Source organism: Strongylocentrotus purpuratus, unplaced genomic scaffold (assembly GCF_000002235.5).
Source record: "Strongylocentrotus purpuratus isolate Spur 01 unplaced genomic scaffold, Spur_5.0 spur5_scaffold_1, whole genome shotgun sequence".
Taxonomy (NCBI): Eukaryota; Metazoa; Echinodermata; class Echinoidea; order Camarodonta; family Strongylocentrotidae; genus Strongylocentrotus; species Strongylocentrotus purpuratus.
In genome coordinates, this window is record NW_022145594.1 from 37362751 (window position 1) to 37380226 (window position 17476).

The 17476-nt window shown below is 36.9% G+C and overlaps 1 protein-coding gene across 6 annotated transcripts in view; it reads right to left on the reverse strand.

Moving 5' to 3' along the window:
* The window catches only part of LOC100889543 (rho GTPase-activating protein 32), a 59467-nt gene that overhangs the window by 24894 nt on the left and 17097 nt on the right, over nt 1-17476 (reverse strand). For 5 of the 6 annotated variants that reach the window (XM_030978179.1, XM_030978176.1, XM_030978178.1 and 2 more), the window contains exons 3-8: nt 16345-16444; nt 11845-11930; nt 10029-10113; nt 8894-9130; nt 7622-7714; nt 6105-6131 (exon numbers count right to left, since the gene is read on the reverse strand). In XM_030978179.1, coding sequence (XP_030834039.1) covers nt 6105-6131; nt 7622-7714; nt 8894-9130; nt 10029-10113; nt 11845-11930; nt 16345-16444 — 628 coding nt within the window. The remainder of the gene's footprint in view (nt 1-6104; nt 6132-7621; nt 7715-8893; nt 9131-10028; nt 10114-11844; nt 11931-16344; nt 16445-17476) is intronic. The other variant, XM_030978175.1, reaches the window with a different exon arrangement.

Sequence of the window (17476 nt, forward strand, 5' to 3'; positions counted from 1 at the left end):
GTGACATAATACTAATAATATGTACATTTCAATAGTGCATTATGTGGGTAATTGAATACATATGTATTCATACACGCATATTTTGGTATTTACTTACTGTTGTATGAATAAATCCCAAATAACAAGTTATGACAACTCCTCATAAACAAAATCAGCGATCCACAACAACGGGTCAAAAACACTGAATATCCTCGATTCAACTAATACAGAACTTGCATAATAGAAACACTAGCTGTCTCTTCCCCTTCACATATGGACTGGTGATCCTCAAAGTACGCCAACCTCAAAACAATAGTTATCAAATCCCCCCTTCACAATGCCGAGTCCAAGTATAACCTTGTATGCAGCTGTGTCGAGATAATCTCGCCAAAACGAGTCACTTTCCGGATCGACCGATTTATCAAATTTCTCCCTTTCTGAACCTACATTCGAGATCAACCATCCATGAGTCAATTGTTTGATACTTTGATTGTTCTAATTTTGGGGTTTATTTGTCTCTTTTCCAGCCTGAATAAAAAGGATCACGATACAGTTGACAGAATTGGAATGTTAATGCATTTGATTTTGCAATTATTGCGAGCATAGAGAGCTGATTATCAAAATGAAGTTAATTTGATACAAGAGAATATGAGGTTATTAACAATGGTGTTGTTTATAAATTGACTCGTTTATAATGGTGTTGTGAATAAAAATTCACTTTCACATTAGACCAAGTATTATCTGAATAAAAATGAGCATATGAACAAATGTTCCTGTTCTTGGCTTGCTACGGATCAAAACCCCCAAACTGGTACATTTACCAGAAGAATATATACACTGAATTGTGACAAAAGTCAACTATGGCAAACCACCATTTGTTCTACTAGCCAACCAAAACTTGTACAAATTTGATCAAAATTTTATCACATTCTTAGCCAGCTCTTGAGAGGCAAAACTCACTTTTTTGGTGATGCTAACAACTGTCCCTCAATAGTTTTTCAACAGTAAAAAGCTTAGGTCTTAATCTCCTTCTTCTTCTATTTCCAATGAATCCAAGTACATGTATGTATGTATTCCTCAACAAGTGTTCTTTAATCTGTCCCCTTCTCCAATCATTACATGAGAAGACTCTGATGTTATTTTGCAGATACATGTACATACATACAGGTACAGCCTTTGTCAGATGATCACGTTACGACTGAAGAACTCGCATCAAAGCATCGAAGCTACTGATACAATATCACCGACATTGCAAATTCCACAAACGCCAACCGAATCCAGAAATGTATAGCCATGAGTCTTTGACCACCACAAGACAGCACAAAATCAGTACAACAAAGTCCAGCAGGTGATAACAAACAATGATGTTAATGTCAGAAAATCAGCTGCCACACCAACTATCAGGGCAAGGCAACGAATCTGGTCCAAAAAATGATTAAAACAATAATAGAAGTCACAAAATCTTTCCTGTAAGCACAAGGCAAATCTATGAATCGATCTAAAAACTTCTAAAAATGGTCCTGATCCATGCTTTCAACATATCTTCAACATAATCAACTGCCGTCCAAAGTTTCAATGCAAGCCTTCAAAATCGATCTAAAAATGGTCCTGATCCATGCTTTCCAGAGTGGCTTCGGATGACTGTGATGTCTTCGACACAAGGCACGCCACACAGGTAGTCGGTGATTAATTGGAGGGAATACTTTAGATGTGCCGCGCCACCGATCCCTTCCTGACGCGAGTCCCAGGGAGTGGATTTAAGATCAAGATGGGCGTAGACTATCGCCTAGTTAATCCCAGAGGGCATTAGAGAGGTGTAGTAATGCCCCCGTGATCAAGCCCCCATGCCACAAAGGGCTTGGAGTCTGCTTAGCTGTGAGAATGGGCAACTGACAGCTGATTGAAAGTCTTAAGACCTCCACAACCCACATGAAACAAAAGCACTCATTAAAACTTAACTTGCACACAAGTATATCTGTAGATTAATAAATCTATCAATATTAAACATACATTTTTCTCCTTTTTCACTTCCAACTGATACATTTCCAACACATTAATGACTTGACAAGTATACAGCTTGAACATAATCTACAGATATCAAACATATACATCTACAATTTTTTGTCAACATATATGTTTAGAACTAAATAGGCCTTTGAGTAAGGTAAAAGAAATAATTGCAAAGTATACAAATAGCAACCTATATCTACAGTAACATTTATCTTTTACTATAGCCTTTGAATTATGATTATTCAGCTGGTTATCGAAACAATTTATATGTACAACAAATATGCTAATTTCAATTAATACATTTAAGTCTATCTTTTTCAATAAACAGCTGCAATTCTACAGGAAATAAAAAGCATTTGATGTAAAGCATAAACTACAGACACAAATCCTTTCAGCTTGGAAATAGATTATATGATTGAAATACTTAAAAAAAAAACATATAAGATTAAAAGTCCTTTAATTATCAGACTTTTAATTAATTGTAAATGAGCAAAGAGCCTATTACACATTCTTCACCTACTTTGTTAATTTGTTTGTTTTTCGAAACAAAATTACTGAATAAAATCCATAACTCTGTGATGGTTCATTGAATAATCAAAATGGAAATTGGATGTTTCACTTCATCACAAAGAGCTGGTAGAACAATAATATTTGCACTATTGCAATGAAAAAAATACCAACATATTAAGGTTATTAAATCCATTACGTTACGGTTGAACTATAAAGCTAAATACTATTAAATTTGACACAACGGTACTCATTTTTCTTAAATAAGTTTTGTAATGTTTTATCGCATTGTATGAATTTGGGTGAAAATAATGTATTGTTGGCCCAGTAACATAAAAAAGGAGCTACATAAATATAGTGTACCAAAACTACTCTTTTATCAGGATTTTACTATAAACCCTTTTATTTACCTACAAATTGGGCACTAGCTTCTTCAATGGTCATAAACAAGAAAGATTAAATATAAATATCTTAATTGATTAGCACATTTTTGACATGGTCACCTAAAAATGATAAAAATCTGATTCCTATTCAGATTGAATAACTTTGGCAAAAGAGCACCAGTCTAACAAGAATAATAAACCATTTCCTACAAAAAGTATGAAGCTGTAAACATGTACATATACTGTACATGTAAATGGTAGAGGGGCTGACAACTGCATTTCATGCAGTCCCACTGAATATGTTCTGTGTATTGCAGATCACACTAGATTTACATCAACACAAATACTTATGAAAAGGTATAGCATGCACACTAGCATGCCAGAATATGAAAATATGAGGCTAAGGGAGAAGATAGGGACTACAACAGAACAAGAAGTGAGAAGAATGAATAAACAAACAGCGATATGATGCCATGACGATGCTTTCGGGTATGGGAGTTGAACTTCGCTAACTTCTGCACAATGTATGTTGATATCTATTTCACTATTTGATGGTATAGGAGATGTAGATGGACATGGGCATTGACATACATACATATTTACAACTTTGAGTCCTATCCAAAGGACTTGTAGATAATAACAATCATAAATTGACCCTCTTTCCCATGACAAAAAATTGTAACATACTGTAGTTTGAAGAAGAAAAAAAATCACATCATTTGAAATTCGGGTGTACAGGAGAATAATGAGAAAATCATGGAAAGATTTGAAAACTATTAGAGAAATATCACATGTAGGAAGGGCTTAAACAAATATTTTGGTCATATTAAAAGACATCAGAGTCTCTTGAAAGATTTGTTGGAAGGAAAAGGGGAAGGTACTAGACCAAGAGGGAAACCAAGAACCAACTGGTAGTAGAACATAAAGACCCTGGGCCCATTGCACAAAACTTACAATTGATGGTAACTTTGCCATCAATGGTAACTACAATGGAAACCTTGATTTTGATTGGCCGTTGAGCCCTGTTACCATGGTAGTTGCCAAGTTGGCAACCTTACCATCAATGGTAAGTTTTGAGCAATGGGAGCCTGGAGTGGAATGACACTGCAAGTGTACTAGGATGGCAGATGATAGAGATGTGTGGACAAAAATGTTTCAATCAACCTCTGAGCTGGGAGAAGATAGAAGATACCGGGACAGATAGATAGTAGTCTCCTTCCCTCCTTACTTTCCCATCATCTCTGGCCAAGACTCTTTCATTTTCAAGCTAAAGAGAAACAAAATTACTGCCAAGTTGAGAACTTGAAGCTGAAATCTCATGTTACCGATCAAGAATTACGAGGGGTTTTAAAAAGAGGGATGAGAGCGCGAGGGTTCGGTCAGATAGCGACGGGTCGCAAGGAAATTAGGAGTTCCTGTGGGCGGTCAATTAGCCACTGCATATGACACTCTGTAAGAAGGATCCCAAGAGATATTGAACAATAATTAGGACACCCAGTCTAGGAGTGTATTCATATTGAGATGGAAGAGTGTTTGGTTCAACGTTTCACAGATGATTTTAGTTTGCCCCTTCAACATATTAGCCATCCATGCCATGACTATCACTGAACACAAAATAGGACCCCAAGTCTAGAAGTGTGTTCATATCTTGTTCACATTGAAGGGTTTGGTTCAATGTTTTGATTGCATTTTTCTCAACACTTCAACAACCAACCCAACCAAAAGATTTCACACAATCATGGTCTGTTAGGCAATTGTTTTTAAAGTAGTGTCAGAATTGTTCAGTTTGGAGCAGATTAATTTTGAGATGACACAGATCGACCAGGGGATTTTGATTGTAACCTAAAGCAAAAGTAAAAAGCTCAATCTGCCCTTCTTATCATTTATTAAATTGCCTTTAACCCTTGTACACATTCATACTGAAATCAAATTTCTTTCTGTTACATAATGACAGATAACTTGAATCTCAATGTTTAATCATCATGTATGAACACAGTCTCTAGACTTCAGTGACCAACCGGAAGTCCTTGGTAAAAGATGCTCTGTTTATTTTGGGTGAACCTTGCACAAGGTGGGTGCTTTAAATGCAGACTGATGATTGAGATGATCAAGTAAGAACCTTCCCCTACAAATAGAGACTATGACCAATCATGAAAGTCAGTCTATTACCTTAAAGAGTGACCTACCATAGCTTTATGTAGTGTGGGAATGTTTTGGAGAAGCTATACATATTTCCTACATTTTGGGGACCTAACTGAAGTGCAGTTCATTCCACAGTAGTAGTATTTCATAAAGGAGAGGCCAATTCATTGTTTCCTCATGAAGGAGGGTTATAAATGAAAGAAGAAAATACAAAATACCGGTAACTAGTCAAAATGAATTAGAATTTGTTGATGTAATGACAAAGCATAAATGACAGGTGGAGGAGGAATCACTATAATAACCAACCACTCGTTTCTGAGCTAAATCTATCTACGGTATTCATTTAATACTGAAATTACATGAGAACTTGCACAGGTGGTGACTCTCCTCTACATGGGGCCTCCATTTAACGCCCTACCCAAAGGACAGAGTTTTAACACATAACATAGGCTTCAGTCATCCGCCTGGGTGGGATTCAAACCCATAACTGTTGGTTTGACAGGTAGATGTATTACAGACTGAGACAACTTGCCTCCTCACTGTATTTCAATGACATAGCTTTTACCATCTCTAGCTCATGACAGAAAACAAAAAAATGATCATGACGATGAATGATCAATTATCTGCATTTGTAAAATGAAATAAGCCAAAATTGCGGTGACATTTTGTGAATTGATGATGGGTACAGATCATTGTAAGGTGATTTGATTTTTATCAAAATGATTTCCATAGCATAATGAATTGAAGCTTTGCGTGAATATTCTTCATAGCTCGACATGTTTGATATCAAAAGTAGATTTCATTTTAGCTGCGACTTGAGTGAAAAACTTGGGAATTTCGAATATTCATACACAAAAGTAGACCAGGGTGTTCAGATACGGGAGATGGGTTCAAGAAATACTGTACATAAGTATACTCTATTGAATGATGAAAATCATATTCATATGTGAATGTCTATTAAAAGAAGAAGGGCTATGGATATATACATGTGCAGAAGTTAGCATGTTCAATGTATGCCTGGGAAGGTAACGAATGAATGCTACAAAAAAAAAATCATACATGGAAAAAGCAACGTTTCTTTACCTCGATGTGACAACCAATGTTATCAATCTGAAACAGGCAAAACAAAGTGATACACAGTGTGACACACGGGCAGGCAAATGGTGTGTAGAAGGGTAGACATAAGGGGTACACATGAAGTTAGAACAGGTGGGGGTAGGGGTTAGGGGTTATCACATAGGTATTGTGTAACAAGGGGGGGGGGGGTAAGGGGGGTCACATGGGGTACAAGAAGGGGGTGAAACAGATTTGGGGGATGGGATTATTATACCGGTAATGTGTCATAAGGATGTGAAACAAGGGGGCACAAAGGATTCAGGAAGGGGGTGAAATGGGGGTAATAGCCACCAGTAGGGGCAGGGTTAGAATGGGTAATATGTAATAAAGGGGGCACAAGGGGTACAGGAGAGGGGGTTAATGTATAACATGGAGGTGCATGGGGTACATAAAAAGGGGTGCGTGGGGTACAAAATAGGGGTGAAACAGGAGTAATAGCCACCAGTAGGGGCAGGATTAGAGTTGGTGATAGGGCAGGCATGTGGAATAATGGAAAGAGAAAGGTAGAGATAAAAATGATCATCTGTTATAAACTCCAAACTGGCAGAAATTACGGTTGTACGACACTTGCTCCTCCGACAACTGCTCCACGATACTTCCTACAATACCTGAAGTCCAAACTTCAACCTAACTCTTCACTTACCCTAAATGGTTACCCTACAATTTTGACAAAAATAAGCCCAGAGCAGGTTTTGCAGGAGCAAATGTCGGAACACTGAAATTAGATCTGCTACAAAATTCAAGCGTATCATTTATATATAAGGGATTTTTATAAAGTATTTCATAAGTATGTCATTAACAAGACAAGTTAGTTATGAGTTATCTGCTCTAAAAGAAAAAAAAAATCAATCATTTCCCCATTTAACTACTGCAATTGTTTTTGTCAGACACGTGTAAATGTAACTATTACAGAATTTTAAATAAATTTGTGTTTCCATAAGAATAAAGATATATTGAAGCTAGGCTACAAGCACAAACACCATTAAAAGCACTATACTACCGAACACACTAAATAAGAATACACCAAACTTACATTTTGGATTAAAAGATGTTTTACAACAACAACTGTCTTGTTATAAAAATAAAAACCTACATAAAAAAGCTCACCTGCAAGAATGATTGCCAAAAAAAAGCAAGAAAAAAAAAGCTGCCTTCTACTTTATAATTGTACATAATTATGTACAAATACTCCTATTTCATTGTGTTCACTATAGATCTATAAATCCATCTGATCATGCAAGGAAATCATAAAAGTTTTAGTTTTGCTAGTGCTCAAGTAGTATTTTCATTCTAGTTAGAGCCTTGATTTTATTTTGTTTCATACAACAGAAAATTAAATCAAATATTTTTTAAAGCAATTTTTAAATATTTTATTCATGCTATTTTCAAATTGCCATACATGTACTTACACGTGTATGAAACTGATGTTTACTAGTTTGTTTGTTTGTTTGTTTGTTTGTTTGTTTGTTTATTTGTTTGTTTACCTCAAGCCAATTGAGTACAGGACCGCAGTTGATCATATCTCCAGCGATCTGTGAGAACCGGGTCACGTAGTGGGTCAGCATCGTTTTGACAGCCTGGTACAAAAGAAAAAAAGTCAGAAAATGTAATCAATTCATTGTCGTGAAAATTGGCTACATTTTTGTAAGTGATGATCTTAAAAATGCAGAGAACTGGGTTTTCATGGGGAATTGACACCATTCTGGTATTAAACAACACTTCGACTGAGTAACATTCTTGCTTATACAGCACCTATTTCTCCCCTTCATATCTTCCTTCCTATAAAGTGCATAGAGACGCTATAAGCCAGTGATATGCCGATAAAAAGCACTGTATCGTTATTATAATTCATTATCATTATTAATATCATTATTAAGTATAAATAAAGAACAGCCATTTTGTGTTGTACATGGAGTATGGACATATCTCCTTGTCTTTGATTTTATATTCAATAAGACAAGGTAGATAAATCCAAATTCTCCAATATAAATAATGCCTGATCACATCTGAAACTAGTTAGGTCAAAATTTTATTGATTATGGTAATTACATTATGAATCAATTTCATTTGAAATTATTTTGTTTAGTTTTTCTACTAGGGTTGCCAGAAAAAAAGTAAACAATGATATGATACCATTTAATTACTTTTGCAGCTCTATCTAAATTTAGCAACCTGGTAATTTCACACTTAAAATGAAACTGAAATACGAGTGTAACCATCTTGTTGTTGATCGAAACACAGAACTGAGAAGGAGAAACAAGTGTCTACACAATACCTTCCATTTTTTAACGCAGCTTCTTTGTCTTCTCGGCAGGGAATTTATCTCTCAAACTACTACATAACGACCCAGAGGGAAATATCGTAGCAAAATACTCATCTCTAAATCTATAACACGTTTTCAAACTTTGCATTTTTGCTGTTTCTGAGGATTGAAATGGGTAATACAAATGTTGCAAAGTTGTTTTTGAGTTTCTGATCGTGTAACTCTAATATCAAATAAACATTTACTTTACTTGTACATGTATTAAAGAGAACTGTTGCTGAGCTAGCACCATGAGCTGCTCTTGATGGTGTGTGCACTCTATGAGTTTACACTATTATTATTATCATATTGTATCAATTCTCATTTCCCTCCAATGTTAAGTATTTGTACTCTATGTATACATGTAGATTCCCTAATGATGAAAAAGTCTATTGACCCCCTAACAAGGCCTGGCCATGTGGATGCAACCATTATAAAATATGGGGGTGTGCACCTCTCTGCCCGTGAGGGTCTCTCCTTTGGGTAATTCCACCAACTGGCTGAAGCGCCTGTCGTAGATGCATTTGTGTAGCTGCTTGTCGAGCACCCTGAAGTCTTCATAGCACCGCTTGAGAAGCCAGACTTTGCCCTGGCTCTGCATTTTGAGGGTGAACGGGCAATCCAGGAGATCGACTGCACCCCCGTTCTGCTCCACAATGGTACGGTCGTCCGACTCTTCATGCATGGATATCTATGTCGAGATAGACAGAAAAGAAAAGTTCCATTAAAAATTCAGGGGATTTCATTCTGACATATCATTGTACCTCTTTTTGTGGTAAATTTAAATTCACGTTAATTATCCGATGAAGAATAATTCCATAAATCCACGAGGTTTATTTCAGTCCATATTTGGCAAAATGTAATACTCTACTGACAGCAATGCTAAAACAGATGGTCATCGCTAACATCAAATGCATGAAGGAATTTATCCACTGTTTATTACAGCTGATCAAACGCTCACATTCGATCAAATTACGGCTTCGTGCCAGTTTTAAAAAAAGTAGCACAATACATATAAACCCAGTTTTGCAGCATTACTGTCAAATGCATATCAGTGTGACAGAATTGGAATAGGCAAAATCACATTACCATATCATTTGATCATATTTGGATTTGGGCTTGAATATAAATTTCCTACTTCCTCTTTTAGTTTTTATATCAATAATGAGGAAACCTACTCATTTTTCTAAAAAAGAAAAGAAAAGAAAAGAAAAAAAAAAAAAATCAGAAATGGAGACTGGGCTTCTCACTGATCTTTGCATCATAAAGAACCGCGAACCATTCGGAAGAGGTATCCACAGGATGTCACCTCTTCCGATTAATAACTTAACAATTTCTTCTACAGGTATTTTTAAAGGAGTAAATGGGTACAGAACATCATCAGGTTGTCCCATGAAGTGAACCCCATCTGTTGAGCAGAAGAATACCCAAATTCAATCCCATTTGCAAAGCCTATAAAGAAACCAAATATAATTTCCCGTCGGTGTAATGAATAAGGAAACTTAAAAGGCAAATGGGGGGTGAAATACATGTACTCATAAGGATGGTGGTTTTATCAAGACTAAACTTCACATGGGATTTTGACCAACCTGTACGGCTCCCAGCTCGACATGATCGTAGTGGAAATGTGCGCAGTCGTTGAGTTTGGGGAAGAGACTAGACCCATCATGGCATCTGTAAACAACAAATCCAAAAAGAAAAAAAAGAAAAAAGGATGAGGAACATTTTAAGGACAGTATATATTACAGAATAGAAAATGTACTGTATTTTACAATACAAAATAAACAGAATTTTTCCTTTGGTCTATGACAGCAATGTTTTTGACAAACCACATTGATTGAATGAATGAATGAATGAATGCAAAGTTTGCAACAGAAGAGGGAGATGGGAAAGTGGGATCAGGTGAAAAGGAAAGAGATAGAGGCAGAGAATATGTGTATGAGAGAGACAGAGAAAGAAAGAGAGAGAGAGGGAGGGGGAGAGGGAGAGGGGGAGAGGGACAGAGGGACAGAGAGGGAGGGGGAGAGGGAGAGGGGGAGAGGGAGAGAGGGACAGAGAGGATGGGGAGAGGGAGGGAGAGAGAGAGAGAGAGAAGGGGAGAGGAGAGAGGGAGGGAGAAAGAGAGAGAGAGAGAGAGAGAGGGGGGCGGGGGACGGAGAGGGAACAGGAGAGGGGGGGGGGGGGGGAAGAGAGGGGCGGAGAGGAAACGGGAGAGGGAGAAGAAAAATAGAAGTTGTCAACAATCTGTTTAACGTCATTCCACTCTTTCCATAGCCAATCATTCACAAATTATCTTTCATAGTCAAAACATCAACATGTTTGGGGATGCTTTCATCATGTTGTTATCTCACACACAGTAGAGAGGCCACCATCCCAGTAGGCCTGTCTTCACTAGCTCGAGATTGCCATATATCCCGCTATTTCAACTATCTCGATCGCAAACTATCCAGCTAAATTGCGTCTTCATCAGCCCGAAGTTGCAATTTGCGGGATATTTGGTCGGGATTGTCATCCCAAGATATATTGGGATAGTTTGCAAAATATCCCGCTATTTGTCCGGTGCGTCTTCACCAGACCGAAGACTCACACTATGCGTGAATGCTGAGCAAAATATCTCAAGCTAATTTCTCAAGGTCAAGTTTCAAGTTTTGAGGTAGAATCTCGAGCTGATGAAGACGCGATTTGTAACTTTGGAATTTTTTCCCAAATCAGAATAGCGGGCTATTTGGCAATCTCGAGATGATGAAGACGCGCCCAGTGTCACGTCTGGGCCAAGTCAAGAAAGAAGAAAACATTTTGGTTGGTTTGAGCTTTACATGAACCGAAGAACAGGAAGGGGGCCTCTGGCATCATAATGGCTGTGTTCTTATGACAATTCAAAAACTTAAAGGGATCTAGTAACTTTGTTGGCATGTGCAGAAAGTGATGAATGGTTGGTATTACGTGTAGTTTTGTGATCTGATAAGTCCTCTGAGTGTTGTGAGAAAATGTCACGTTCAATGGATGTTACATAGCCAAGTAATGGGTGAAAATGCAATGTGATATTTGCTAACTCATTGCACTGACTTTATACAGGTACATACTGTAGTTTAACAATCAAGCGGATAGTTAAAAATCTGAACACTTAAATCATAAATATCTCTCTAAAGAAAGGGAAATTCGAAAAACCAAAACCTGTTCCACGCTTCTATACGTAATAAATATCAAAAAAAGTATGAGAGAACCATAAGATTTCTAATGAAGTTTTGTGGATTTGGACAATGTTACTAGATCCCTTCTAAGTCAAGCTCCCAGGTTTTAGACTTTGAGGTAATCATGAATAAACTTTGTGAAAGTTTATGCACATATAAATGTCAACAAAATGCATTTACAATATCCTAGTGATATGATAGAATGCCTACTTACGATGTCATCTTTTTGATCCGCACACTAGCTTGTCTTTTAAAGTTGTAGTCCTCATTGTCGTCTACAGCTAACGGCGTGAGTGGAACCTGCAAGAAATTACAAGAACATCAACATTAGCAGTTTGAATAATGTGGTAACTCTTTATCAAGAATTATTGAGGTGCACCAACACTTTTACTAGACCTACTGCTGGGAAATGTAGCAGTTTTAGTTTGAGTCGAGTTTGTTTCATGTCGAGATGACATTCAATGACCAAATCAATCTTTTCTTCCTTTACAGTAACTGAATTGTGCCACTTATTTCTTCGCTAACGTTTATTTTTTGTTGGTACAATAATCTTTGAAAAAACTAATTTAATCTAAATTTCACAAATGCAAAGTTTTCATATTTTATAAGCAGTTTGAAAAATGTGATATTTCTATATTGAAAATTATTAGGGTGTTACAATACTTTTACTAGACCTACTACAATGAAATGTATTAGTATTAGTTTTAATTGATTTTGTTCAATACAGCTTAACATTCAGTGACCAAATGGTACTTTTTCTTCCCTCAAAATAATTTCAAAGTGCCATCTATTTCTAAGCTTGAATTTGGCATGTATACAATTGTTGTTGTTGCTGGAATAATTTTTGGAAATACATGTAATATGCAATCTAATCTAAAGTTTAATAAATGCAAAGTTTTACATAACTCTTTTAATAGTTTAATAGCTGAGTTTGAAAAATATCTGAAGCATGAAAAACTTTTGCACAAATGTAACTTTTAGGCTCTGTAAAACTTACTGAGGCATTGTGTTATGTTCTTCATCTCCTTGTACAAGGGGCAACTAATCGATATGAAAGTACCCTTGACCCCCTTACACTAGCCCCCCTCCCCACAAAAATATGTATGCAAATGTGTGGATGTGCGTGTGTGTGTGTGGGGGATGGGGAGGGGGGAGGGGGGTTCATTTGAGGGACTTAAGTGTATCACACAGAGTTCATGATTCCTGTGACAGAGTCAAAAGACGGACTGTTAACTGATGACTTGTAACTTATGAGCAAGCAAGGGAAAGAGCTAGTATGCGAGACAGGAAACGTGTTAAATTATGACAGCTCTTTTGGGCCAGCTTGCGCGTATCATCACGGGGGTTTAGGAACCATGTTTATTCAATAACACGCCTCTATTTATAGAGACAGTGAGTAACGAGTATTATGTCTACCCGCGCATAGATTTAGACATAGACTTCACATCATGGTAATGCTGTGTAGAGCGGCAACAGAAATACATGAAAAATGTATTCATATTCGTTGAAAGATTGAAAATTGGTTCCTACTTTTTGATTTAGACTCACTACGCCATGCAGCAATGCCTCATAGAGCAGCATGATGACGGAGTACGTGTATGGAAAATGTATTCATATCTATTTAAAGATTGAAAAGTTGTTCCTACTTGTAATTTAGACTCATGACTTCAAGTAGAAATGCCACGTAGAACAACAGGAAAACGAGTACGTGCACATGGAAAATGTATTCATATTTACTCAAAGATTGAAAGTTGTGAATAGTTATACATGTAAAAGTAATTTAGACTCATACTACAGGCTGTACATGCAGTATTGCAATGTAATAGGGCAATAGGACTACAAAGCTTGTGTACGGTTAGTGCATTCATATTTATTGAATTATTGTAATTATTGATGCTACCTGTTTACTTCACCAACATCTAAAGAGGTAACAATAGATGATCATGAAATATTTATTCTCAGGGCACAATTAATACTGATGCAGGACCTACAGTATTCCATCATTATGTCGGTGTATCTCTGCCCTTTCTATTATTGGATACACCCCTTAACCCTGCCAACTAAACTAACCCCAGAATACTCTACCTGATCTATTAACGTATGGCTCAGGACATATTCGTTCATTGATCTGCCCTTTTCTAAATCTTATTGGATACACCCTCCTCACCAGAAATCCTCCTTGATCTCTATGCAGATCATCTCGTGTTACAGGTAGGCTATATATGAATGTGTTTACATCCGAATCCTGAAGCCGTAGCTATCGTTTAACGACAATTATTGCATTAGCGTTTGACCTACATCTATACCTCATGACGGTTCAACCCAAATTCTGTCTACTCACTTAAGCTGAATGAGTTTGTTAACCCTTAAAATACCACAAGCCCTGATTGTAAGTGATTTAATGCATGGTCTATTGGTATAAGTGAATAAAATGGTTACCTAACAACAGGCTTGGTTTTTATTTGACTTAAGGTAGGATATCCTATTAGAAATAATCTTGACTGTTCAGATTATCAACTCAATTCCAATTATAAGAGATAGTATTTTTAATTCCTCCCTAGAAAATTACGAATTTACAATGGGCATTTTTTTCAAACGTCTGGTAAGTATGACATTTGTTGAAAAAGTTGATGAAAAGTTTTTATGTACCTATAATGTACAGTAATCACTATTACCAGGTATTCCAATATCCATTTCGTTTGGAGTTGGAAAATGTTAAAATTCAAGCTAAGAATTTAATAAAATTTAAGGCTTAAAAGTGAAAAAAATTTGAGATGAAATTTTTGAGAGACCGCACCGCTATGTACATGTAATGAAAATTTATAAATACATATTTGCCTACTACTCTCCCTCTCTTTCTTTCCTCCCTCCCCCCCCCCCTCCCCTTAATCTGCCTGTCTGTCAGTCTGTCTTTTTCTCTTCATCTCTCTCTCTCTCTCTCTTCCTGTCTTTGGTATAATCAATTAACGCGGAACGTGTCTTTAAAACCTAGATTTACACCACCTGGAGATACCTCCACAATTTTCTATCCACCCACTCTTATAGGCCTGTCCTCATCAGCTCAAGTTTGCCAAATAACCCGCTATTTCCAGACTCAGAATACTATCCCGAAGCTCGAAATTGCGTCTTCACCAGACTGATACGCTCATCACAAACTAGCTCGGACGAGCGCAAATTAGCCCACTATTTCCCAAATAGCAGGATATTAAGGAAATAAGACCAAGATATCTCGGGATATTTTCTCGACCAAATATCCCGCTAATTGCAACTGCGGGCTGATGAGGACGAAAATTAGCTGGATAACTTGCGATCGGGATAGTTAAAATAGCGGGTTATTTGGCAAACTCAAGCTGATGAAGGCAGGCCTAATGAAGAGGAAAGTATCCCATCTATGAATCATATAGGAAATCCATGGTTTTAACTTGTTTTTCTCACTTGCTTTCACATCTTAATTTGTCGCGCATAACACAAAAACATGTATCTCCTGGCTTTCTACACGTGTGCTATAAATATCTCTGTTGACATGTTGTTTTGAAAAACTTTGTCTGGTTTTTTAATATTTCAGTTAAGAAATTTCTGAAATATTTTGATCCAATGCAGGTGGCAAGTATAGTAGCGGATATTCAGAGGAGTGAAAAGACATTATAATCCTCCTCCCTTGCTGTTTTATGAATGAAGAAAGAAGATTGTGCAGCTTGCCAAAAACAGCCCCTAATATCTGAATTTTGGGCTACGTGTATGCACGATATAAAGTCAATATAACACATTAAAGCCCCACTGCACTGCGTATAGCTACTCGCGCCCTCTGTATAGCAAACAATGCCTAAGTGGTGACCATTGGTCCCCCATGGTCCCCTTTTTCTTATGTTAATTGAGAGCTGATTTGATGAGATAACCACCTGTCAGTGACCATGCAGGGAGGTCTAATCCCTCCTGGCCAAAGTAGCGTAGACAGGCTTTAAGTATTGAAAATAACCGAATACAGAAATCTTGTGAAAATATACAAAAGGGGAAAAAGACGTTATGACAGTAACTTTTATTTTTTAACAAGTCTTTTGGAGAAATCAAGAAAAAGTATAAATGGAAAGGGATTTTTAGGCCTTTCTGTTTTATGAATGAGGGCTTGTTCAGAAATGACATGGAAATAGTCGCAAAAAAAAAAGAAAAAGAAGAAGATTTTATGTATGATGTAAATAGTATATTATGTAATAAGTAATAAACGTTGAATTGAATTGATAATAATATTCTATTCTTGTATAGCGCATATCACATTATGATCTAATGACTCTATGCGCTTCCAAAGGGCTTTGGATATAACAATTCAACGAATGAATTCTACCAGGTACCCACTTACTACACCCGAGTCGAGTGTGGCAAATGTAGATTAATATCTTGGCAAAGAACGGTGAGGTGTGGACCCGTACCATGTGGCTCACAGTCCAGAGACTTATCCCTTAGACCACAACACCCACTCTAATTGAATATCTTCCTTAGCGTAGATTAATTGCCCTGGTGTGATTTGAACCCCATACCTTGTGGTTCACAGTCCAGCGACTCCCCTAGACCACAACACCCACTCTAATTGAATCTCTACCGGTTGAATATCTACCTTAGTGTAGATTATTTGCCCTGGTGGGATTTGAACCCTGTACCTTGTGGTTCACAGTCCAGAGACTCTCCTAGACCACAACACCAACTCTTATTAAATATTTACCTTAGTGTAGAGTTGACTAGACCTGCCTTCTGATTTGATAGAACCAGACAGTCTCTCGCAAGAGGCATCTGTTTCAGAATACTTGCGTAGTCGTTTCCCCCTAGATACAAAAAAGACAAGAGAGCAAGGGAGAGAGAGAGAGAGAATATATTTAATAACTTCTGCATATTTTGTGTCATGTACACACAACAGTCTAAAATAAAATGAATGAGTAAAAGAAAGACTTTTAAAATAAATTATGTGAATTTGATACATGTATCTCTAGATTGTCTTTGTCACAAAAATCTGCAACACTGGTTTACATCTGGTTGGGATATACATGTAGGTGAGGGCGGTCTGTGTAATACAGTTATTTGGTTAACTTTGCCCAACCAAGGCCTGGCAGCACAGCCGGCTGGCCACAGTGTTCATGTATTTTTGTGTGATTTGCGATTAATTTATTATTTTCATTTCTGTATTTTCATATCATGTGTTTTCTGCCAAATAAAATAATAAAACCAAATTAAAAAAATATATAAAACGTTTATTTATGTAATTTTCTGAATATTTCTTATTCTGAATGTGTCAACATTAAGAAAAAAAGTTTCATCATCACATACTTTATAATATCAAATCAAAATCTTTCATTTGCGTGTAAAGATCTGTACAGCCAGCTGTTTGATCGCTCAAAAACAAGACGAGGCTACTTCAAGGTTTGTATTAAGGGATAGAAGAATGCCTAGAGGTGAAGAGAGCGATCAAGTTAATCTAGTGAATGATAGGACTTTGATTGAACATGTACCTCCCTCGACTAATTAGTCATGCTTCCTTAATATGTCCTCCCATATAATACAAGTATGGCATGGATCTGTATTTAAGGCACATGTTTGGGCAATAGAGTGTAGCAACGTAACTATGTAAGGATTCCAAGAATTAAGAAACAGTGATCAATGAGAGAGAGAGAGAGAGAGAGAGAGAGAGAGAGGAAGATATCAATATAGATGTAACAAAAAGAAAAGAGAGACGGTACTGTATAAAGACAGACAAGGAATGAGAGCGGAAGAAATGATTTTTAGTCAAATAGAACGATTGATCTACATGTACATCCATTCATTGAGAGATCGATATTGAGAGAGAGAGAGAGAGAGAGAGA